Source organism: Schistocerca americana, chromosome 5 (genome assembly GCF_021461395.2).
Source record: "Schistocerca americana isolate TAMUIC-IGC-003095 chromosome 5, iqSchAmer2.1, whole genome shotgun sequence".
Lineage (NCBI taxonomy): Eukaryota > Metazoa > Arthropoda > Insecta > Orthoptera > Acrididae > Schistocerca > Schistocerca americana.
Window position 1 is genome coordinate 176448354 of NC_060123.1, and position 18193 is coordinate 176466546.

Sequence of the window (18193 nt, forward strand, 5' to 3'; positions counted from 1 at the left end):
ACGTTATCATGATTTCACAAGGGATACTCCACCTGTGCTGCTAGAACATGTACCTTTACAAGTACGACACAACATGTGGTTCATGCACGATGGAGCTCCTGCACATTTCAGTCGAAGTGTTTGTACGCTTCTCAACAACAGATTCGGTGACCGATGGATTGGTAGAGGCGGACCAATTCCATGGCCTCCACGCTCTCCTGACTTCAACCCTCTTGACTTTCATTTATGGGGGCATTTAAAAGCTCTTGTCTACGCAACCCCGCTACCAAATGTAGAGACTCTTCGTGGTCATATTGTGGACGGCTGTGATACAATACGCCATTCTCCAGGGCTGCATCAGTGCATCAGGGATTCCATGCGACGGAGGGTGGATGCATGTATCCTCGCTAACGGAGGACATTTTGAACATTTCCTGTAACAAAGTGTTTGAAGTTACGCTGGTACGTTCTGTTGCTGTGTGTTTCCATTCCATGATTAATGTGATTTGAAGAGAAGTAATAAAATGAGCTCTAACATGGAAAGTAAGCGTTTCTGGACACATGTCCACATAACATATTTTCTTTCTTTGTGTGTGAGGAATGTTTCCTGAAAGTTTGGCCGTACCTTTTTGTAACACCCTGTATAATCATCACACGCTCACCACAATCTGGCTTCTGTGCTACCAGATGCAACAATAATGCCCACGGGCTATCTGCGTGTCCTAAGTCTTCCTGACCCAGTATGTTAAATATCCAAAGTTTATAATGGGACAAGACACAGTTATAGAGAGAAGATAGGATGGCCAGCTCTGTCTATTTTTGGTGCACTTTTGTTTGGCATAGGTGATGGAGGTGGGTGTCTGGCACACCCAATAATTAATGCACAGTCCATTAACAGATGCACACGAATTGACTGAAATTTACATCAACGTCTACATGACTGTTTTGCAAGTCATACCTAAGTGCCTGGCAGAGGGTTCATTGAACCATTTTCGTTCTATTTCTCGACCGTTCCACTCTCAAACAGCGTATGGGAAAAATGAACACTTACATCTTTCCATGCAAGCTCTGATTTATCTTACTTTATTACAAAGAACATTTGTCACTATGTAGGTGGGTGCCAACAAAATATTTTCAAAGTCAGAGGATAATGTTGGAGATTGAAATTTCATGAAAATATCTCGCCGCAACAAAAAATAACTTTGTTTTAATGACTGCCACCTCAACTCATGTATTATATCCATGAAATCCTCCCCTAACTTGCAATAATACAAAATGAGCTGTCCTCCTTTGAGCTTTTTTGATGTCCCCTGTCAATCCTATCTGGCATGGACCCAACACTACACAGCAATAATTTAGCAGAGGAAAACAAGTGTGGTATAGGCAGTCTCTTTAGTGGATCTATTGTGTCTTCCAAGTTTTTTTTGCCAATAAAATGCCTTCTCCGCAACATTATCTATGAGATCATTTAATATTGTTTGTAACTGTTATTGCTAGGTATTTTGTTGAATTGACATACTTTAGATTTCTGTGATTTATCGTGTAACCAAAACTTAATGGATTTGTTTCAGTACTCTCATCAATCACCACACACTTTTTAAAAGTTCAACTGTCACTTTTCGCACCATACACATACCTTGTTTAAATCATTTTACAATTGGTTTTATCTTCTGATGACTTAACTAGATGGTAAATGACAGAATCATCTGCCAACAATCTAAGAGGGCTGTTCAAATGTCTTCTATATCATTTATATAGATTAAAAACAGCAGAGTGCTTATAACACCTCCTTGGGGGACGCCAGATATCACTTTTCTTTTATTTAATGACTTCCTGTCAACTACAAACTGTGACCTTCCTGACACGAAATCAGAAATCCAGTTGCACAACTGGGACAATACTTCATGAGGGTGCAATCTGATTAAAAGCTCTCGTCAGGAATGGAATCAAAAGCCTTTTGGAAACCTAGAAATATAGCTGTCAATAGCACCCCGGGAGTAGACAACATTCCATTAGAACTACTGATAGCCTTGGGAGAGCCAGCCATGACAAAACTCTGGTGAGCAAGATGTATGAGGCAGGCAATATACCCCCAGACTTCAAAAAAGAATATAATAATTCCAATCCCAAAGAAAGCCGGTGTTGACAGATGTGAAAATTACCAGTTTAATAAGTCATGGCTGCAAAATACTAATACGAATTCTTTACAGACGAATGGAAAAAATGGTAGAAGCCTACATTGGGGAAGATCAGTTTGGATTCTGTAGAAATGTTGCTACACATCAGGCAACACGGACCCTAGAATTTGTCTTAGAAGAAGATTACGGAAAGACAAACCTACATTTCTAGCATTTGTAGACTTAGAGAAAGCTTTTAACAGTGTTGACTGGAATACTCTCTTTCAAATTCTGAAGGTGGCAGGGGTCCAATACAGGGAGCCACAGGCTATTTGCAATTTGTATAGAAACCAGACGGAGTTACAAGACTTGAGGGGCATGAAAGGGAAGCAGTGGTTGGGAAGGGAGTGAGACAGAGTTGTAGCCTATCCCCAATGTTAGCCAATCTGTATATTGAGCAAGCAGTAAAGGAAACAAAAGAAAAATTCGGAGTAGGTATTAAAATCCATGGAGAAGAAATAAAAACTTTGAGATTCGCTGATGCATTGTAATTCTGTCAGAGACAGCAAAGGACTTGGAAGAGCAGTTGAACGGAATAGACAGCATCTTGAATGGAGGATAGAAGAAGAACATCAACAACAGCAAAACGAGGATAATGGAATGTAGTTGAATTAAGTCGGGTGATGCTGTGGGAATTAGGTTAGGAAATGAGACACTTAAAGTAGTAAAGGAATTTTGCTATTTGGGGAGCAAAATAACTGATGATTGTCGAAGTAGAGAGGATATAAAATGTAGACTGGAAATGGCAAGGAAAGCGTTTCTGAAGAAGAAAAATTTGTTAACATCGAGTATTGATTTAAGTGTTAGAAAGTCATTTCTGAAAGTATTTGTATGGAGTGTAGCCATGTATGGAAGTGAAACATGGATGATAAATAGTTTAGACAAGAAGAGAATAGAAGCTTTCGAAATGTGGTGCTACAGAAGAATGTTGAAGATTAGATGGGTAGATCGCATGACTAATGAGGAGGTACTGAATAGAATTGGGGAGAAGAGAAATTTGTGTCACAACTTGACGAGAAGAAGGGATCGGTTGGTAGCACATGTTCTGAGGCATCAAGGGATCACCAATTTAGTATTGGTGGGTAGCATGGAGGGTAAAAATCGTACAGAAAGACCAAGAGATGAATACACTAAGCACATTCAGAAGGATGTAGGTTGCAGTAGGTACTGGGAGTTGATGAAGCTTGCACAGGATAGAGTAGCATGGAGAGCTGTATCAAACCAGTGTCTGGACTGAAGACGACAACGACAGCATTCAGTACTTGAGGAGAATAGAGAGCTAGTTGTCTCACAAGAACAACATTTCTGAATCCATGCTGACTATGCATCAACAGATCAATTTTCTCAAATTAATTCTTAATGTTCAAACACAGTATATGTTCCAAAATCCTACTGCAAATCAATGTCAGTGATATGGGTCTGTAATTCATCAGACTACTACTACTACTACTACTACTACTACTACTACTGCCTCTCGCAAGTATTGGTGTGACCTGTGCACCTTTCCAGTCTTTAGATATGAACCTTTCATCGAGCAAGCAGTTGTGTATGATAAGTACAGAGCTATTTTATCAGCATACTCTGAAAGGAATCTGACTGGTATACAATCTGGACTGGAGGACTTGATTCTATTAAGTGATTTAAGATGTTTTGCTCCACGGAAAATATCTACCTCTGAGTAACTCGCGTTGGTAGTAGATCTTGATTCAAGTTCTGGAAAACTGTGTTTTGTACCTCTGCTTTAGTGGCACTGTCATTGGTAAGATTATCAATGCTGCTGCACAGGGAGGATATTGACTGTATCTTGCCAGTGGAGTACTTCACATATGACTAGAATCCCTTTGAATTTTCTGGCAGATTTCAAGAGATGGTTTCATTATGGGAACAATCAAGAACATTCCACATTGAAGTTTTTGCTGCTTTTCGAGCTTATCTAATACTTTGCTAATCTTGGAGATTTTGCATTCTTTTAAATTTGGCATGCTTTTTTCGTTGCTTCTGCAACAATGTTCTAACCTGTTTTGCATACCACTGGAGGTCAGTCCTGTCTCTTATTAATCTATTTGGTATAAATCCCTCCATTGCTGTTGATACTATTTCTCTGAATTAAGGCGCAACTGTTCTACACTTACACATTTAGGGAAGAATGGGGCTGTCTCTCACGAAGGCTTCAACCATATTTTTATCCGATTTTTTTTTAAACAGATGTTATTTTGCATTTACTTTTGATGGGTTTGGGTGATACAGTATTCAGTCTCATTAGAACGGTTTTGTCTCACTAATCCCTGTAATCTGTCGTAATGCCCCGTTTGCTTAGGATTATTTGTTGCAATGAGATTCTGTATGTTTTTGCAATCACTTCCAATTTGAGTGGGTTCCTGAACTAATTGTTCAAAATACTTTTCAGAGAAGTCACTTAATATGGTTTCAGACAATGTTTTATGTCTACCTAATTCTTTGACATACTGAGGGTAAGTCCTGCACCCTGTGATATCCTGATAAAAATACTAAACACACAAGTGACAAGAGGCCACCTTGTAGTGGTCTCCACAAAAGTGGGGGCATTGAGAAGTTCCAAATTTTTTTTTTTTTTTTTTTTTTTGGGGGGGGGGGGGGGGGGGGGGGGGGGAGAAAATGCAGATGTGTGGCTTCTGCTGCCTTTAGAGACCCTGTGTGACCCATAAATTTTAGTGTCAGTGTTTCCTAGTGTAACGGGACAGAAGTAAGACGCCCCACATTGGGTGCCAAAATGTAGCAGGTCAGAAGTAGCTGCACAAAAATAGGAGTAAAATTTAAACACTTCTTTCTTCTCATTATGTGCTCAAGTCTTCTTTCGGTGTTGTGGGTTTCAAGGTGGCTTGGGAGATAGGTGAGAAGTTGAGGAGAAGATGCATACAAACATGTGGTGAACAAACAGTTCTTTATAAATTTGTTCAGCTTGGACAGTCATTCAGAAGTGCCTGTCTGTAGTTTGGCACAGCATTCTATCATGCTGTTTCTTCTTGTAGCAGCGGGTGGGGCAGTGCAGTGTGTGGTCGACACATGCTGCCAAGGAAGGCAGTGGGTTGACCTGGCATAGGCGGTATGCTGGGGCTGAGTGGACAAAGAAAACCGAGCACTGCTAGTGACCCTCTGTGGAGCGAGGTGGCTGGTGAAGTGAACAGGTGTGGAGCTACCCAGAGTCTGGCTCTTAACCAACAGCTAGAGAGTGATAGCAGACTGCTCATTGAGACGATGCTCAAGCGTTGGCTGTTAGAGCATGGGCAGTCAGGCAGTGGACCCACACTCAGAGCCTGGTGATGGCTGTGGTGGCGGTAGCGGTAGTGGTAGCAGCAGCAGCAGCAGCATAGTTACACCAAAGACTCCAAGGCTGCTGCTGACACACACTGGGTGCAGTTTCATTGTCCAGCTGATCAAACAATGATGAGCTGATTTGGGTGAGTTTAGATGCTGCTGGTCCCTGCTGAATTCGTGGTAGTGGCTGCATTTATGTGTCACACCAATTGACCTGGAACATGGGCAACACTCGGGATGGCTGTCATATGTAGCAGTATGTCTGGCTGTCATAACTTCCTGAACGCCAGCCTGAGTGTTGCCAAGTGGTGCTCTGTTGACATAGAGGTGGTTGCTTCCACTTATCACACAGTTGACTGTGACTGTGGCCTGATTATAGCTCTGTGTTCTATCTTCTGCTTCATGTTCTACTACAGTTTATTCCCTTACAACTCCTCCTTCCTAAGGAAAAAATCTTGCTCCATTACAGGCAGTTATTAATTTACAAGTATTTACACTTTACATTTACAACTGCTTTTTGCTGCAGAATGGACAATGTTGAACCACTTTGCTCTGTCTTTACAAGTAATTTGCCACTGTCTGTCATGTCCTAGTTTTCTGAGATCGTCTTGAATATTGTCCAAGTATCTCATGCGTGGGCGTCCAAGAGGTCGTCTTCCGGTGGGAATCTCTTCAGTCACTTTCTTGATGGTCCTGTTTGGTGGTGCTCTGATGACATGCCCTATCCATTTCAGTCTTTTGGCTTTAATTTTGGCCACTATATCGGAGTCTTTATATAATTTGTAAATTTCATTGTTATTTAGCAATCTCCATTCATCACTGATCCTATCTTTTATGGGTCCAAATATTTTTCTCAAAATTTTTCGTTCAAATACTCTTAATCTGTTTTCCTCTTTTTTTGTGAGAGTCCAGGTTTCAGATCCATAGGTGAGTACTGGTATAATCAATGATTTGTATACTTGTAGTTTGGTGTTCCTAGAAATTAACTTGCTTTTGAAAACTGTCAAGAGACTATAGTAGCATTTGTTAGCCTTCTGAATTCGTGATTCTATTTCAATTTTTATGGAGTTGTCAGAGGTTACTATTGTACCAAGGTAATTAAATTCATTTGTCTTTGTGAAAGCTGTGTTATTAATTTGCAGTACATTATTATTTGATGGATAGCGGGATAAGATAAAGTACATTGTTTTGTCTGTATTCAGCTGGAGGCCTGTGCCTCAACTGCACTCACATTTAGTCCTTCACATTATTTACACTTCTTTTTTTGGCCACACTAGTACATGGTTCACCATAGAGTCTCTATATTTTCATTTACACACTCTTCACTTCAACTCACTTTTGTCCCGCTAACAGTTACATGATTTCAAGTCATGGGAAAGGAATGTGCTTCAAGAAGGCACCCTATCAGCTAGTCTTCCCACTTAATATTTACATACGCATTTTCCCATTTCCCATGTTCTCTTATTACATACACTGATACGTCTAATTACTAACAAGAAAAACCCAGGAAAATTCTCTTATATCACATTCCACATTAGTCCCACATTTTCACAAACATTTTCTAACACTTTCCAATGTTGACATACGAAGACCACGCATTCCTTGATCTGTATAACTCGTTTACATTGATCTTTAAGCATACTACCCTGTCGCCTCATCATTATGACCTAACCAGTAATTAAAGCTATTTACAATAGAACGGAGTCACTGGCAGTGTTACTATCTACGTGTACTCAGTCACACTCACCAGGCAAAATGCTATAATGAACACAATGCCCGAACTTTGTTCTCACAATACACAATAATACTTCACCATCATATTCCTCATGATACTTCATAATGAACCTCAGTATCTAAAGTCATAGATTCCCTTCATTCTGAGACCAGTGTATTACACTGCATGAGCTGCTCAATATCATTGTCTTACAACCTGGTTCACAGGCACTTTCCAGCTATGCATTGCTACCTTTCACTCCCCAGAGACTATTTCCTAGTTTACCCTCATGCCCATAATATACCTTTGAAAAACTTCATAAAACTTTCCCATCACATTCTCCTGTTGTAGTGAATTCCTACAAGCATCATTGGTGGATTTACTGCTGTTATGTGCACTGTCTACAGGCAGACCTAGAGCAGTTTAATTGATGATGTGATGTCTAATGATAAAATCTGATATCTGTGTGGTACACCTAAGTGTATTGCTGCTTTGGGTCAGTGTCGCACAATGCACAGACAGAAAATTTGAACCAGCCGATTCCGTTGCGACTCTCAGACCTTGCTCTACTTAGTCAGTGCCGAACTACCACTTGCTACATCTAGCTTATATCTATCTATGTCTGCAAACTAAATTACATTCACTAACTTCATACTACACACTTTACTAATTATTCCAACTGCTAATGTTTCCTACAAAACTAAACCCACTAAGTACCAATGGATCACGTATTCCAAGTAATCTAAATCTAGCCTCAAAGCTCCTCTAACCTTTTACCTAAACTTTACTGCTTACAATATTAATTCTACTTTATAAAATTCCTATTTACAGGTAAAACTTATTGCTATTTTGGCCTATTCCTTCATCCTCTTGGCACCCATGATTTACCACATCTAAGCCATCACTGGTCTGTGGAATGAACTTTTTGAAGGCAAACTCAACAAAACACATCATTTAACTTGATGACAAGGCTGAATGGCCTTGTAAATTATGTTGCATACAGGTTACTGGCAATATGGGTTCATTATCAGATCTTTCCCAAGCACTACAACTGAGCCTACTCCTGACATACTGAACAAGGATACAAAGATACCAGAATACATGGATCCCATGAGTGAAAATTAAAATTCTGTGCTGCTACTCGCACATGTTACTGTCCCAGCTGAATCACTCTTTCAGTCTTCTGTATCAGAATGCTGCAGATCTCCTTTGTTGCCATCGATCATCAGTGTCACTTCTGTCACCCAAAATGTAAAGGGACAGAAGAAAGCAGCTCCACGATGGGTGGCAAAATGTAGCAGATCAGAAGTAGTTGCAGAGATACAGGAGTGAAACAGACAGTTGTTTCTTGTCATGGCATGCCTGGGTCTTCCTTGGACCAATGTCCAATGGTTCATAGAAGGCTTGGGAGACAAGTGCAACACTGTGGGGAAGCTGCAGATGAACATAAACAGTTCTTTATCAATTTATTCAGCTTGGACAGTCATTCAGATGTGGTTAACACATGTTTCTGGGAAGGAAGCACACTGACCTGGTGTAGTCAGTATACCAGAGTGGAGATGACAGAGGAGGTCAAACACCGCACTTGGCCCTCTGCAGCACATGGGGGCCGGCAGCAGTGACAGGTGTTGCGACAGGTCGTCGTACTGTCCAGAGTCTAACTCTGAACTGATGGCTAGAGAGCAGTGGTGGACTGCTTGTTGAGACAGTGGTGGAGTGTTAGCTGCCAGGGCCTGGGCAGTCAACAACTGGTCCCTCGTTCATGGCCCAGTGATGGCTTGGTGGCAACATAGTTATGGCAAAGATTCCAAGGTTGCAGCTGACATGGAATGAGCTCAATTTTGTTGCCCAGCTGGTCAAATGATGACGAGCTGGTTTGTTGTTGTTGTTGTTGTTGTTGTTGTTCTTGTTGTCTTCAGTCCTGAGGCTGGTTTGATGCAGCTCTCCATGCTACTCTATCCTGTGCAAACTTCTTCATCTACCAGTACCTACTGCAGCCTACATCCTTCTGAATCGGCTTAATGTATTCATCTCTTGGTCTCCCTCTACGATTTTTACCCTCCACACTGCCCTCCAATACTAAATTGGTGATCCCTCGATGTCTCAGAACATGTCCTACCAACCGATCCCTTCTTCTAGTCAAGTTGTGCCACAAGCTCCTCTTCTCCCCAATTTTATTCAATACCACCTCATCAGTTACGTGATCTACCCATCTAATCTTCAGCAGTCTTCTGTAGCACCACATTTCGAAAGCTTCTATTCTCTTCTTGTCTAAACTATTTATCGTCCACGTTTCACTTCCATACATGGCTACACTCCATACAAATACTTTCAGAAATGACTTCCTGACATTTAAATCTATACTCGATGTTAACAAATTTCTCTTCTCCAGAAACGCTTTCCTTGCCATTATATCCTCTCTACTTCGACCATCATCAGTTATTTTGCTCCCCAAATAGCAAAAATCCTTTACTACTTTAAGTGTCTCATTTCCTAATCTAATTCCCTCAGCGTCACCCAATTTAATTTGACTACATTCGATTATCATCGTTTTGCTTTTGTTGATGTTCATCTTATACCCTCCTTTCAAGACACTGACCATTCCGTTCAGCTGCTCTTCCAAGTCCTTTGCTGTCTCTGACAGAATTACAATGTCATCGGCTAACCTCAAAGTTTTTATTTCTTCTCCATGGATTTTAATACCTACTCCGAACTTTTCTTTTGTTTCCTTTATTGCTTGCTCAATATACAGATTGAATAACATCGGGGATAGGCTACAACCCTATCTCACTCCCTTCCCAACCACTGCTTCACTTTCATACCCCTCGACTCTTATAACAGCCATCTGCTTTCTGTACAAATTGTAAATAGCTTTTCGCTCCCTGTATTTTACCCCTGACACCTTCAGGATTTGAAAGAGAGTATTCCAATCAACATTGTCCAAAGCTTTCCCGAAGTCTACAAGTGCTAGAAACGTAGGTTTGCCTTTGCTTACTCTTTCTTCTAAGATAAGCCGTAGGGTCAGTATTGCCTCACGTGTTCCAACATTTCTACGGAATCCAAACTGATCTTCCCCGAGGTTGGCTTCTATCAGTTTTTCCATTCGTCTCTAAATAATTCGCATTAGTATTTTGCAGGTGTGACTTATTAAACTGATAGATCGGTAATTTTCACATCTGTCAACACCTGCTTTCTTTGGGGTTGGAATTATTGTATTCTTCTTGAAGTCTGAGGGTATTTCGCCTGTCTCATACATCTTGCTCACCAAATGGTAGAGTTTTGTCAGGACTGGCTCTCCCAAGGCTGTCAGTAGTTCTAATGGAATGTTGTCTACTCCGGGGGCCTTGTTTCGACTCAGATCTTTCAGTGCTCTGTCAAACTCTTCACGCAGTATTGTATCTCCCATTTCATCTTCATCTACATCCTCTTCCGTTTCCATAATATTGTCCTCAAATAAATCACCCTTGTATAGACCCTCTATATACTCCTTCCACCTTTCTGCTTTCCCTTCTTTGCTTAGAACTGGGTTTCCATCAAAACTCTTGATATTCATGCAAGTGATTCTCCTTTCTCCAAAGGTCTCTTTAATTTTCCTGTAGGCAGTATCTATCTTACCCCTAGTGAGATAAGCCTCTACATCCTTACATTTTTCCTCTAGCCATCCCTGCTTAGCCATTTTGCACTTCCTGTCGATCTCATTTTTGAGACGTTTGTATTCCGTTTTGCCTGCTTCACTTAATGTATTTTTGTATTTTCTCCTTTCATCAATTAAATTCAGTATCTATTCTGTTACCCAAGGGTATCTAGTAGCCCTCGTCTTTCTACCTACTTGATCACCTGCTTCCTTCACTATTTCATTCCTCAGAGCTACCCATTCTTCTTCTACTGTATTTCGTTCCCCCGTTCTTGTCAATCATTCCCTAATGCTCTCTCTGAAACTCTCTACAACTTCTGGTTCTTTCAGTTTATCCAGGTCCATCTCCTTAAATTCCCACCTTTTTGCAGTTTCTTCAGTTTTAATCTACAGTTCATAACCAATAGGTTGTGGTCAGAGTCCACATATGCCCCTGAAAATGTCTTACAATTTAAAACCTGGTTCCTAAATCTCTGTCTTACCATTATATAATCTATCTGATGCCTTTTAGTATCTCCAGGGTTCTTCCATGTATACAACCTTCTTTCATGATTCTTGAACCAAGTGTTAGCTATGATTAAGTTATGCTCTGTGCAAAATTCTACCAGGCGGCTTCCTCTTTCATTTCTTAGCCCCAATCCATATTCACCTACTACGTTTCCTTATCTCCCTTTTCCTACTCTCGAATTCCAGCCACCCATGACTATTAAATTTTCGTCTCCCTTCACTACCTGAATAATTTCTTTTATCTCCTAATACATGTCATCAATTTCTTCGTCATCTGCAGAGCTAGTTGGCATATAAATTTGTACTACTGTAGTAGGCGTGGGCTTTGTGTCTATCTTGGCCACAATAATGCGTTAACTATGCTGTTTGTAGTAGCTTACCCGTACTCCTACTTTTTATTCATTATTAAACCTACTCCTGCATTACCCCTATTTGATTTTGTATTTATAACCCTGTATTCACCTGACCAAAAGTCTTGTTCCTCCTGCCACCGAACTTCACTAATTTCCACTATATCTAACTTTAACCTATCCATTTCCCTTTTTAAATTTTCTAACCTACCTGCCCGATTAAGGGATCTGACATTCCACACTCCGATCCGTTGGACGCCAGTTTTCTTTCTCCTGATAATGACGTCCTCTTGAGTAATCCCCGCCCGGAGATCCGAATGGGAACTATTTTACCTCCGGAATATTTTACCCACAAGGACGCCATCATCATTTAATCATACAGTAAAGCTGCATGCCCTCGGGAAAAATTATGGCTGTAGTTTCCCCTTGCTTTCAGCCGTTTGCAGTACCAGAACAGCAAGGCCATTTTGGTTAGTGTTACAAGGCCAGATCAGTCAATCATCCAGACTGTTGCCCCTGCAATTACTGAAAAGGCTGCTGCCCCTCTTCAGGGACCACATGTTTCTCTGGCCTCTCAACAGATACCCCTCCATTGTGGTTGCACCTACGGTACGGCTATATGTATTGTTGAGACACGCAAGCCTCCCCACCAACGGCAAGGTCCATGGTTCATGGGGGGTTTGGGCCAGTTTAAATGCTGCTGCTCCGTGCTGACTTTGATGTAGTGGCTGTATTTGTATGTCACACCAAACAATCTGGAACAAGTGTGACTATTGGAATGGGTGTCATAACCGGCAGTAGGTCTGGCTGTAGTAACTTCCTGAAAGTTGGGCCACACATTGGCAAGTGGAGGTCCAGTGACACAGAAGCGGTTGCGTCTGCTGATCATGCAGTTCAATGACCAGTGCTGGCTGGCTGTGGCTATGGCCAGATTACAACTATGGAATCCATCTTCCATTCCCAGTTCTGCTATAGTTTATCCCCTTACACCAGGAACTGCAGCTCAGTGGCTAGACTGCTACACTATGTGCAGCAGTCATTGGCTAAACTGCAGCTGTTAGCAAACTTGGCACCAACCACATGGGGTTCCACTCAGGTTTTTTAACAAGCATCATAATAATCTACATCGACATGCCTTGTTCCAAATTGTCTATGACAAGGACATTCCTATCAGTCTAGCATGAGCAAGATTCGTACAATGCCAAATCCACAAAGCAGTGCATTCCTTTTCTTCTGTGGGCTGTAGACCATTTACACACTCTGGAGAGCAACCTGGTGCACGATACCAATATGTCTTGATGCCAAGTCATACGTAGTAATCTAATGAGGTGCAATGCTCATGGTATATATTCGTAGAGCTGCAGTCTATGGCAAACTGTCCGTACTTTCTGATAACTTGTTCTAATCTAATTTGTATTACATTCACAAAAAGGTGTGTTGAGTTTCTGACAAGTGTGACATCCATTTTCAGTGCAGGAATCACCATGCTCTTCTGCACCCTCAAACAGGTGGAGATGAGGAGTGGCAATGATTTCTTGTCTTCCAGATTTTCCCTGCACATACGTTGGTGTAACTATTATGTACATGAGGATGATAAGCAGCAAATGGTCTGTTCTTTCAGATATTCATATTGGTTTGTTCTATGGAAGGCGAGAGGGGGATTTCATGGTCACACTGCTTACACTGAGTATGGTATGGGTGTCATGATGTGACATTACTTTATTGCATCCTGTGTTATGTCAGTGGTGGCAGAATGGCTCTCAGCAAGACTGAACCACAGTGCTAGCACTCAGCACAGAAGGTCTGTGCTTTGAAGGCCACATAGTGCATTTCCACACTTAGGAAGCATGAGCAATCTGGCTTATCAGACTTACCACTGTAGGCAGATAGTGGCTGACTCACTTTGTCTGCTGTTGTTGTTGTTGTTGTTGTTAGTCTTGCATCTAGTGCACCAAACTGTTGCTGGCTTGGACAGAAGTGAGTTTGCTGCCATGAAGAAATTTCACCATGGTATTCGTTTTATGATTTCTGCTGACAACCTTGAGATTCCCTGTGTAAGGCAGCAACTTCCTCCTGATGCAAAATACAGTATTGTTTACGCTGGATTAACAGAAGAGCTAAAGGAGATTAGAAAAAAGGATGCTTCATCATAGGCTCGTTTACACAAGAACATCACAGAAACGTTCAATGAACTCCAGTGGGAAACATTTTACAAAGGGGGTTGTGTACTGTGGACAGACTTACTCTCAAACTCCAGATAGCCTGCATTCGAAGACATATCAATAAACACATTTTCTACACACACTTCGTTTAATGTGTGTGAGCAAAATAGTGGAATATACAGAGTAGCAGCAACAATCTTTTTTCCTGTGCACTGACTGCAAATGGAATGGTAAAAGGGAAAATGACTCTGGTACATCATGTATCTTCTACTACCCAGTAGTTTGCAATGTGTAAATATAGAGGGAAATGTAAAAGTGATTCACTGTAATCTTCTATAGGGGTTACAAACCCTGCTGCAGAAAATACATTTTCTACATTTCTATTGACTGCCAACTGTTATATTTGCACTATCAGTACAGTATGAGAGGGATTAATGTCACCCACTAGTTAAGAGAAAAGTGGTTCACTTCCATGAACTGTCATCTGTTATTCTATGAGTTTGTCCTCACAAGTTCTTGCATTTAATATCACTTCCCAAGTGTGAAAATCAAGTAACACAGGTATCAACGCCACATCATTTTGGTGTGTGAAGCCATTTTTAATTTCTTAAATGTTGGAGATGTAGTGTTTTTCTATACCACTGAGGATTGCTGCATCTTTGTTGTCACATGATGAATCCAAATTTTGTCCATTATAACAATATTTTGTAAAAAGGGCATTGCTTTCATATAAAGTGCATCTAGTACAGAAGGCACACTCCCATCCAAGCAGCTTCTAAGGATTTAAAATTTGCCTTGACATCCAGCGTGAGTGTGTCATATGGGAGCATAGGTACTAATGAAGGGGTGTGTACACACTGTAACAGACTAAGCCTGCTAGCAATATTGTTAAGAGAAAAGCTGCAGATATTCTACATAATGCCTTTAACAGGAGGTTTTAAGGATGAAAAAATATGATTACACTACATGCACCTCTACAAGGGCATACAACAGTGAGCGATCAACAAATAATGTGAGGTTATGACTCACTATGTGTATCATCCATAACATGGTTACTCTGCCGTATTCCTCACAGGTATTTTAAGGATCCAAATAGAACATGGAAACTATAAAAGTTACTATTACCTTAATTTATGAACTGTCATCATATCACACTTTTAATTAGTCAACCATATCTCTCAAATAACAACAAAGATGTCTTTTTATTAAAGTACCTGTCTAGAAAAAGAAACACCTACAATATACTAACATTGTAAATGAATGAAAATATATAAACAGGCAGTGAACTTACAAGTGCAGAGTGGAAAGATGTGTAGTTAGTAATTTTGCAAACCACTTTCAGTCTGTTTAATAGCTCCTCAAAATATTCAAAGGCTTCAATCCGAGATTTTATTTTTGTATAGCGTGGAAAAGTTGGAGGCAGCAGACGTTGATTAACAAGGGGATCAAATCCCATTATTGTTGGATGATCGGCTGAAATGAAATTAAAATTAAAATCAGTGAATTATTTCAAGAGCTTGTGGTGAAAAATGACAGCTTGCATCACTTTTGTATATAAGAGAAAATTAAATAATACAATAACTCTATTTATTTCCATCTATCTAATGCCAGAAGATATTTTTCATGCAAATACCAACAGATACCAGAAGACCAACAGCGATCCCTCTAAAAGTAATAGTTATAAACTTAACTCATAGGTGGAGTGACACTGAATTTTCGAAATTAGAATAATTAGGTTGTAATTTTTTGTTTCCAGAAAAAGATCCATCAAAAGTAATATCACAATGCCTGTAGGTGAACAGAAGGATTGCACTTGAGAAAAAACACACACACACACACACACACACACACACACACACACACACACACACACACAAAAACTGTATAACTATGCAGATATACACAAAAATTTCAAGGTGCTTTGAGTTAAAAGACAAATCATCATTTCAAAGATGTATTTACATTCAACTTCAGGTTGCACTCCACGGCCAACAGTGCGATGAACAGTAGACAACAATTCCAGGCAGCTGGAAAGAAGTCGGGGGCAATCAGCAAGAGTCGCTGAAGTTAGTTGTTGATCTCGCCGCCCGAGTGTGCATAAGGCCTGATATAAAAGTCTTGTTAGTTTGATACGTGACATCAATGCCACAAGATCATCATGCTGAAAGAAGAAGAAGAAGAAGAAAATGTATATTATCACCATAATTAAACTCATCTGTTAAAACTTTGCTTATTCTTAAGCATTCTAACAATATTATTAAGTAAAACACAACATTAAAAGAGTGACATTAATTACAAATATACTTACAATTGGTAGTGCAAATACTTTGAAATGTGAGGAAATAGCACAGTCATCAGACACCAAAAAAGGTCAGTTATAGTAAAAAATTGTGTAGTTGCAAATTTTTGCACAATGCTAAGGGAGAGTGTCATGAATGACATACTAAAAATCCTGACCAGTGGCATGTGAGTGATGGGAGGAGGGTGGGTTTAAAGGTCACTTTGTTAGGTTATTCTCAAATAACTCTAAAGCCACAGCTTCTAGTGAAAATATTGTCCAGTACAAAATTATAGTACAGTGTAACCTCTCAAGAAGCCCACCCCTTAAAGCCAACCCTGTCTCTAAATGACTGTTTTTTAAGGAACAGAAATAAACTTCCATAAGAGCGACGTATCTTTATCCCCTTTAAGATGACCACCCCTTTACGCGACCAACAACCAGTCTTTAACTAACAATGTCCTCTCGTTATGATGACCACCAATAATCAATGAAGAGGGAATTAGATTAATGTATTACTGTAACGTTCCTTGTCAACAATCTCAAAAATTTCATTGCCATTTTTACTTCTAATAGCAAACAGTTCAGATTTTTCCTCTGCAGTGAACGGTCATGCCTACTTCAAATAAAATAAAAGTAGTTGTTCTTTCACTACAACAGCGAATATCTGTTATTACAGACAGAGTGAAAAAGGAAAATCTCAGCATCAATTTGCAAGGGAGTTTAACTGTGGAAAAAGCCAAATATAGAATACAATTGCAAACTCCAGCAAGTGTGTTAAGGAATGGGAAGAAACTTCCAACAAAAATTCAAAGAAAAGATGGTGGCAACCATTTGAAGACATTAATAATGCTGTTTTAGAGTGGTTTAATAAAGCACATCATAAAGGATTGCCTATTAGTGGACCGATGCTACAAGAAAAAGCTCTTAAATTTGCTTCTTATCTCAGAATTCCTAATTTCAATGCAAGCAATGGCTGGTTGGACTAATTTCATGTTCGACACAGTATCGTTTTCCGAGCAGTCTGTGGAGAAAGTGCAGAAGTCAATTAAGATGCTTTATCTGACTAATTCAGGGCTTAGTGCAGTTACAAGTGGCTGTTATGATAGTGACATTAACAATACAGGCGAAACTGGCGTATTTTCTAAAGCTATTTCAGACAAAACACCAACTGTGAAGGATGATCAATGTAAAGACACAAAATGGTGAAACAAAGATTAACAATCAGTCTTTGTGCTAACGTCTGTCGTGGAAAAGAAGAACCACTACTGATATATACAGCAAATTGTCCACTGTGCTTCCAAAACAATGACATTTCTTTGCTTGTTGTCTCTTGGCATGCTAATACTTGGTGTCTCTTGGCATGCAAATAAAAATGCACAGATGACGTGTGACACTTTTTGTTCTTGGCTGAATAATTTAAATTCTAAATTGAATATTCAGAAATACAAGATCATATTTTTCGTACATAATGCACGTCACTGGAGCGAAAAGTTATCAAATGTTTCCTGCCAACACAATGTCATGTGTTCAGCCTCTTGACCAGGGAGTGACCTGGTCTTTTAAGTTAAATTACCAAAAGAAGCTTCCGCATTTCCTAATTGCAAAGATGGACAACGCCATATCCTTTTATGATATAGCTAAGTCTGTGACCGCTAGGTGATGGCATCAGCTGGATTAAAATGCGTGAAACGAAATGAAAAACAAAATAATTAGAAAATGCTTCATTAATTCTGATTTTCAGTCTTTACAAAATGTGGACACTGGACGAGGAGGAGGAGGAGGAGGAGGAAGAGGTGGCGAGGAATCAATAAACATCCACAGCCACCTGTGTGATGATGCCAATACTGAACTGGATATTTCTATAGTGAACAAAGAAATTGAATGCTTCAGTATCACTTTAGCAGTTGTTGTCATTAATTGTGTTTAAATGATTATGTTCAATATCACATTTTAACTTGTTGTTGTTGTGGTCTTCAGTCCTGAGACTGGTTTGATGCAGCTCTCCATGCTACTCTATCCTGTGCAAGCTTCTTCATCTCCCAGTATCTACTGCAACCTACATCCTTCTGAATCTGCTTAGTGTATTCATCCCTTGG

The 18193-nt window shown here is 40.0% G+C and overlaps 1 protein-coding gene across 2 annotated transcripts in view; it reads right to left on the reverse strand.

Annotated features, from left to right (window-relative positions):
- The window catches only part of LOC124616049 (N-alpha-acetyltransferase 35, NatC auxiliary subunit), a 148977-nt gene that overhangs the window by 38887 nt on the left and 91897 nt on the right, over positions 1-18193 (reverse strand). For both annotated transcript variants that reach the window (XM_047144282.1, XM_047144283.1), the window contains 2 exons: positions 15779-15977; positions 15108-15289 (listed from right to left, as the gene is read on the reverse strand). In XM_047144282.1, the coding sequence (XP_047000238.1) occupies positions 15108-15289; positions 15779-15977 (381 nt within the window). The remainder of the gene's footprint in view (positions 1-15107; positions 15290-15778; positions 15978-18193) is intronic.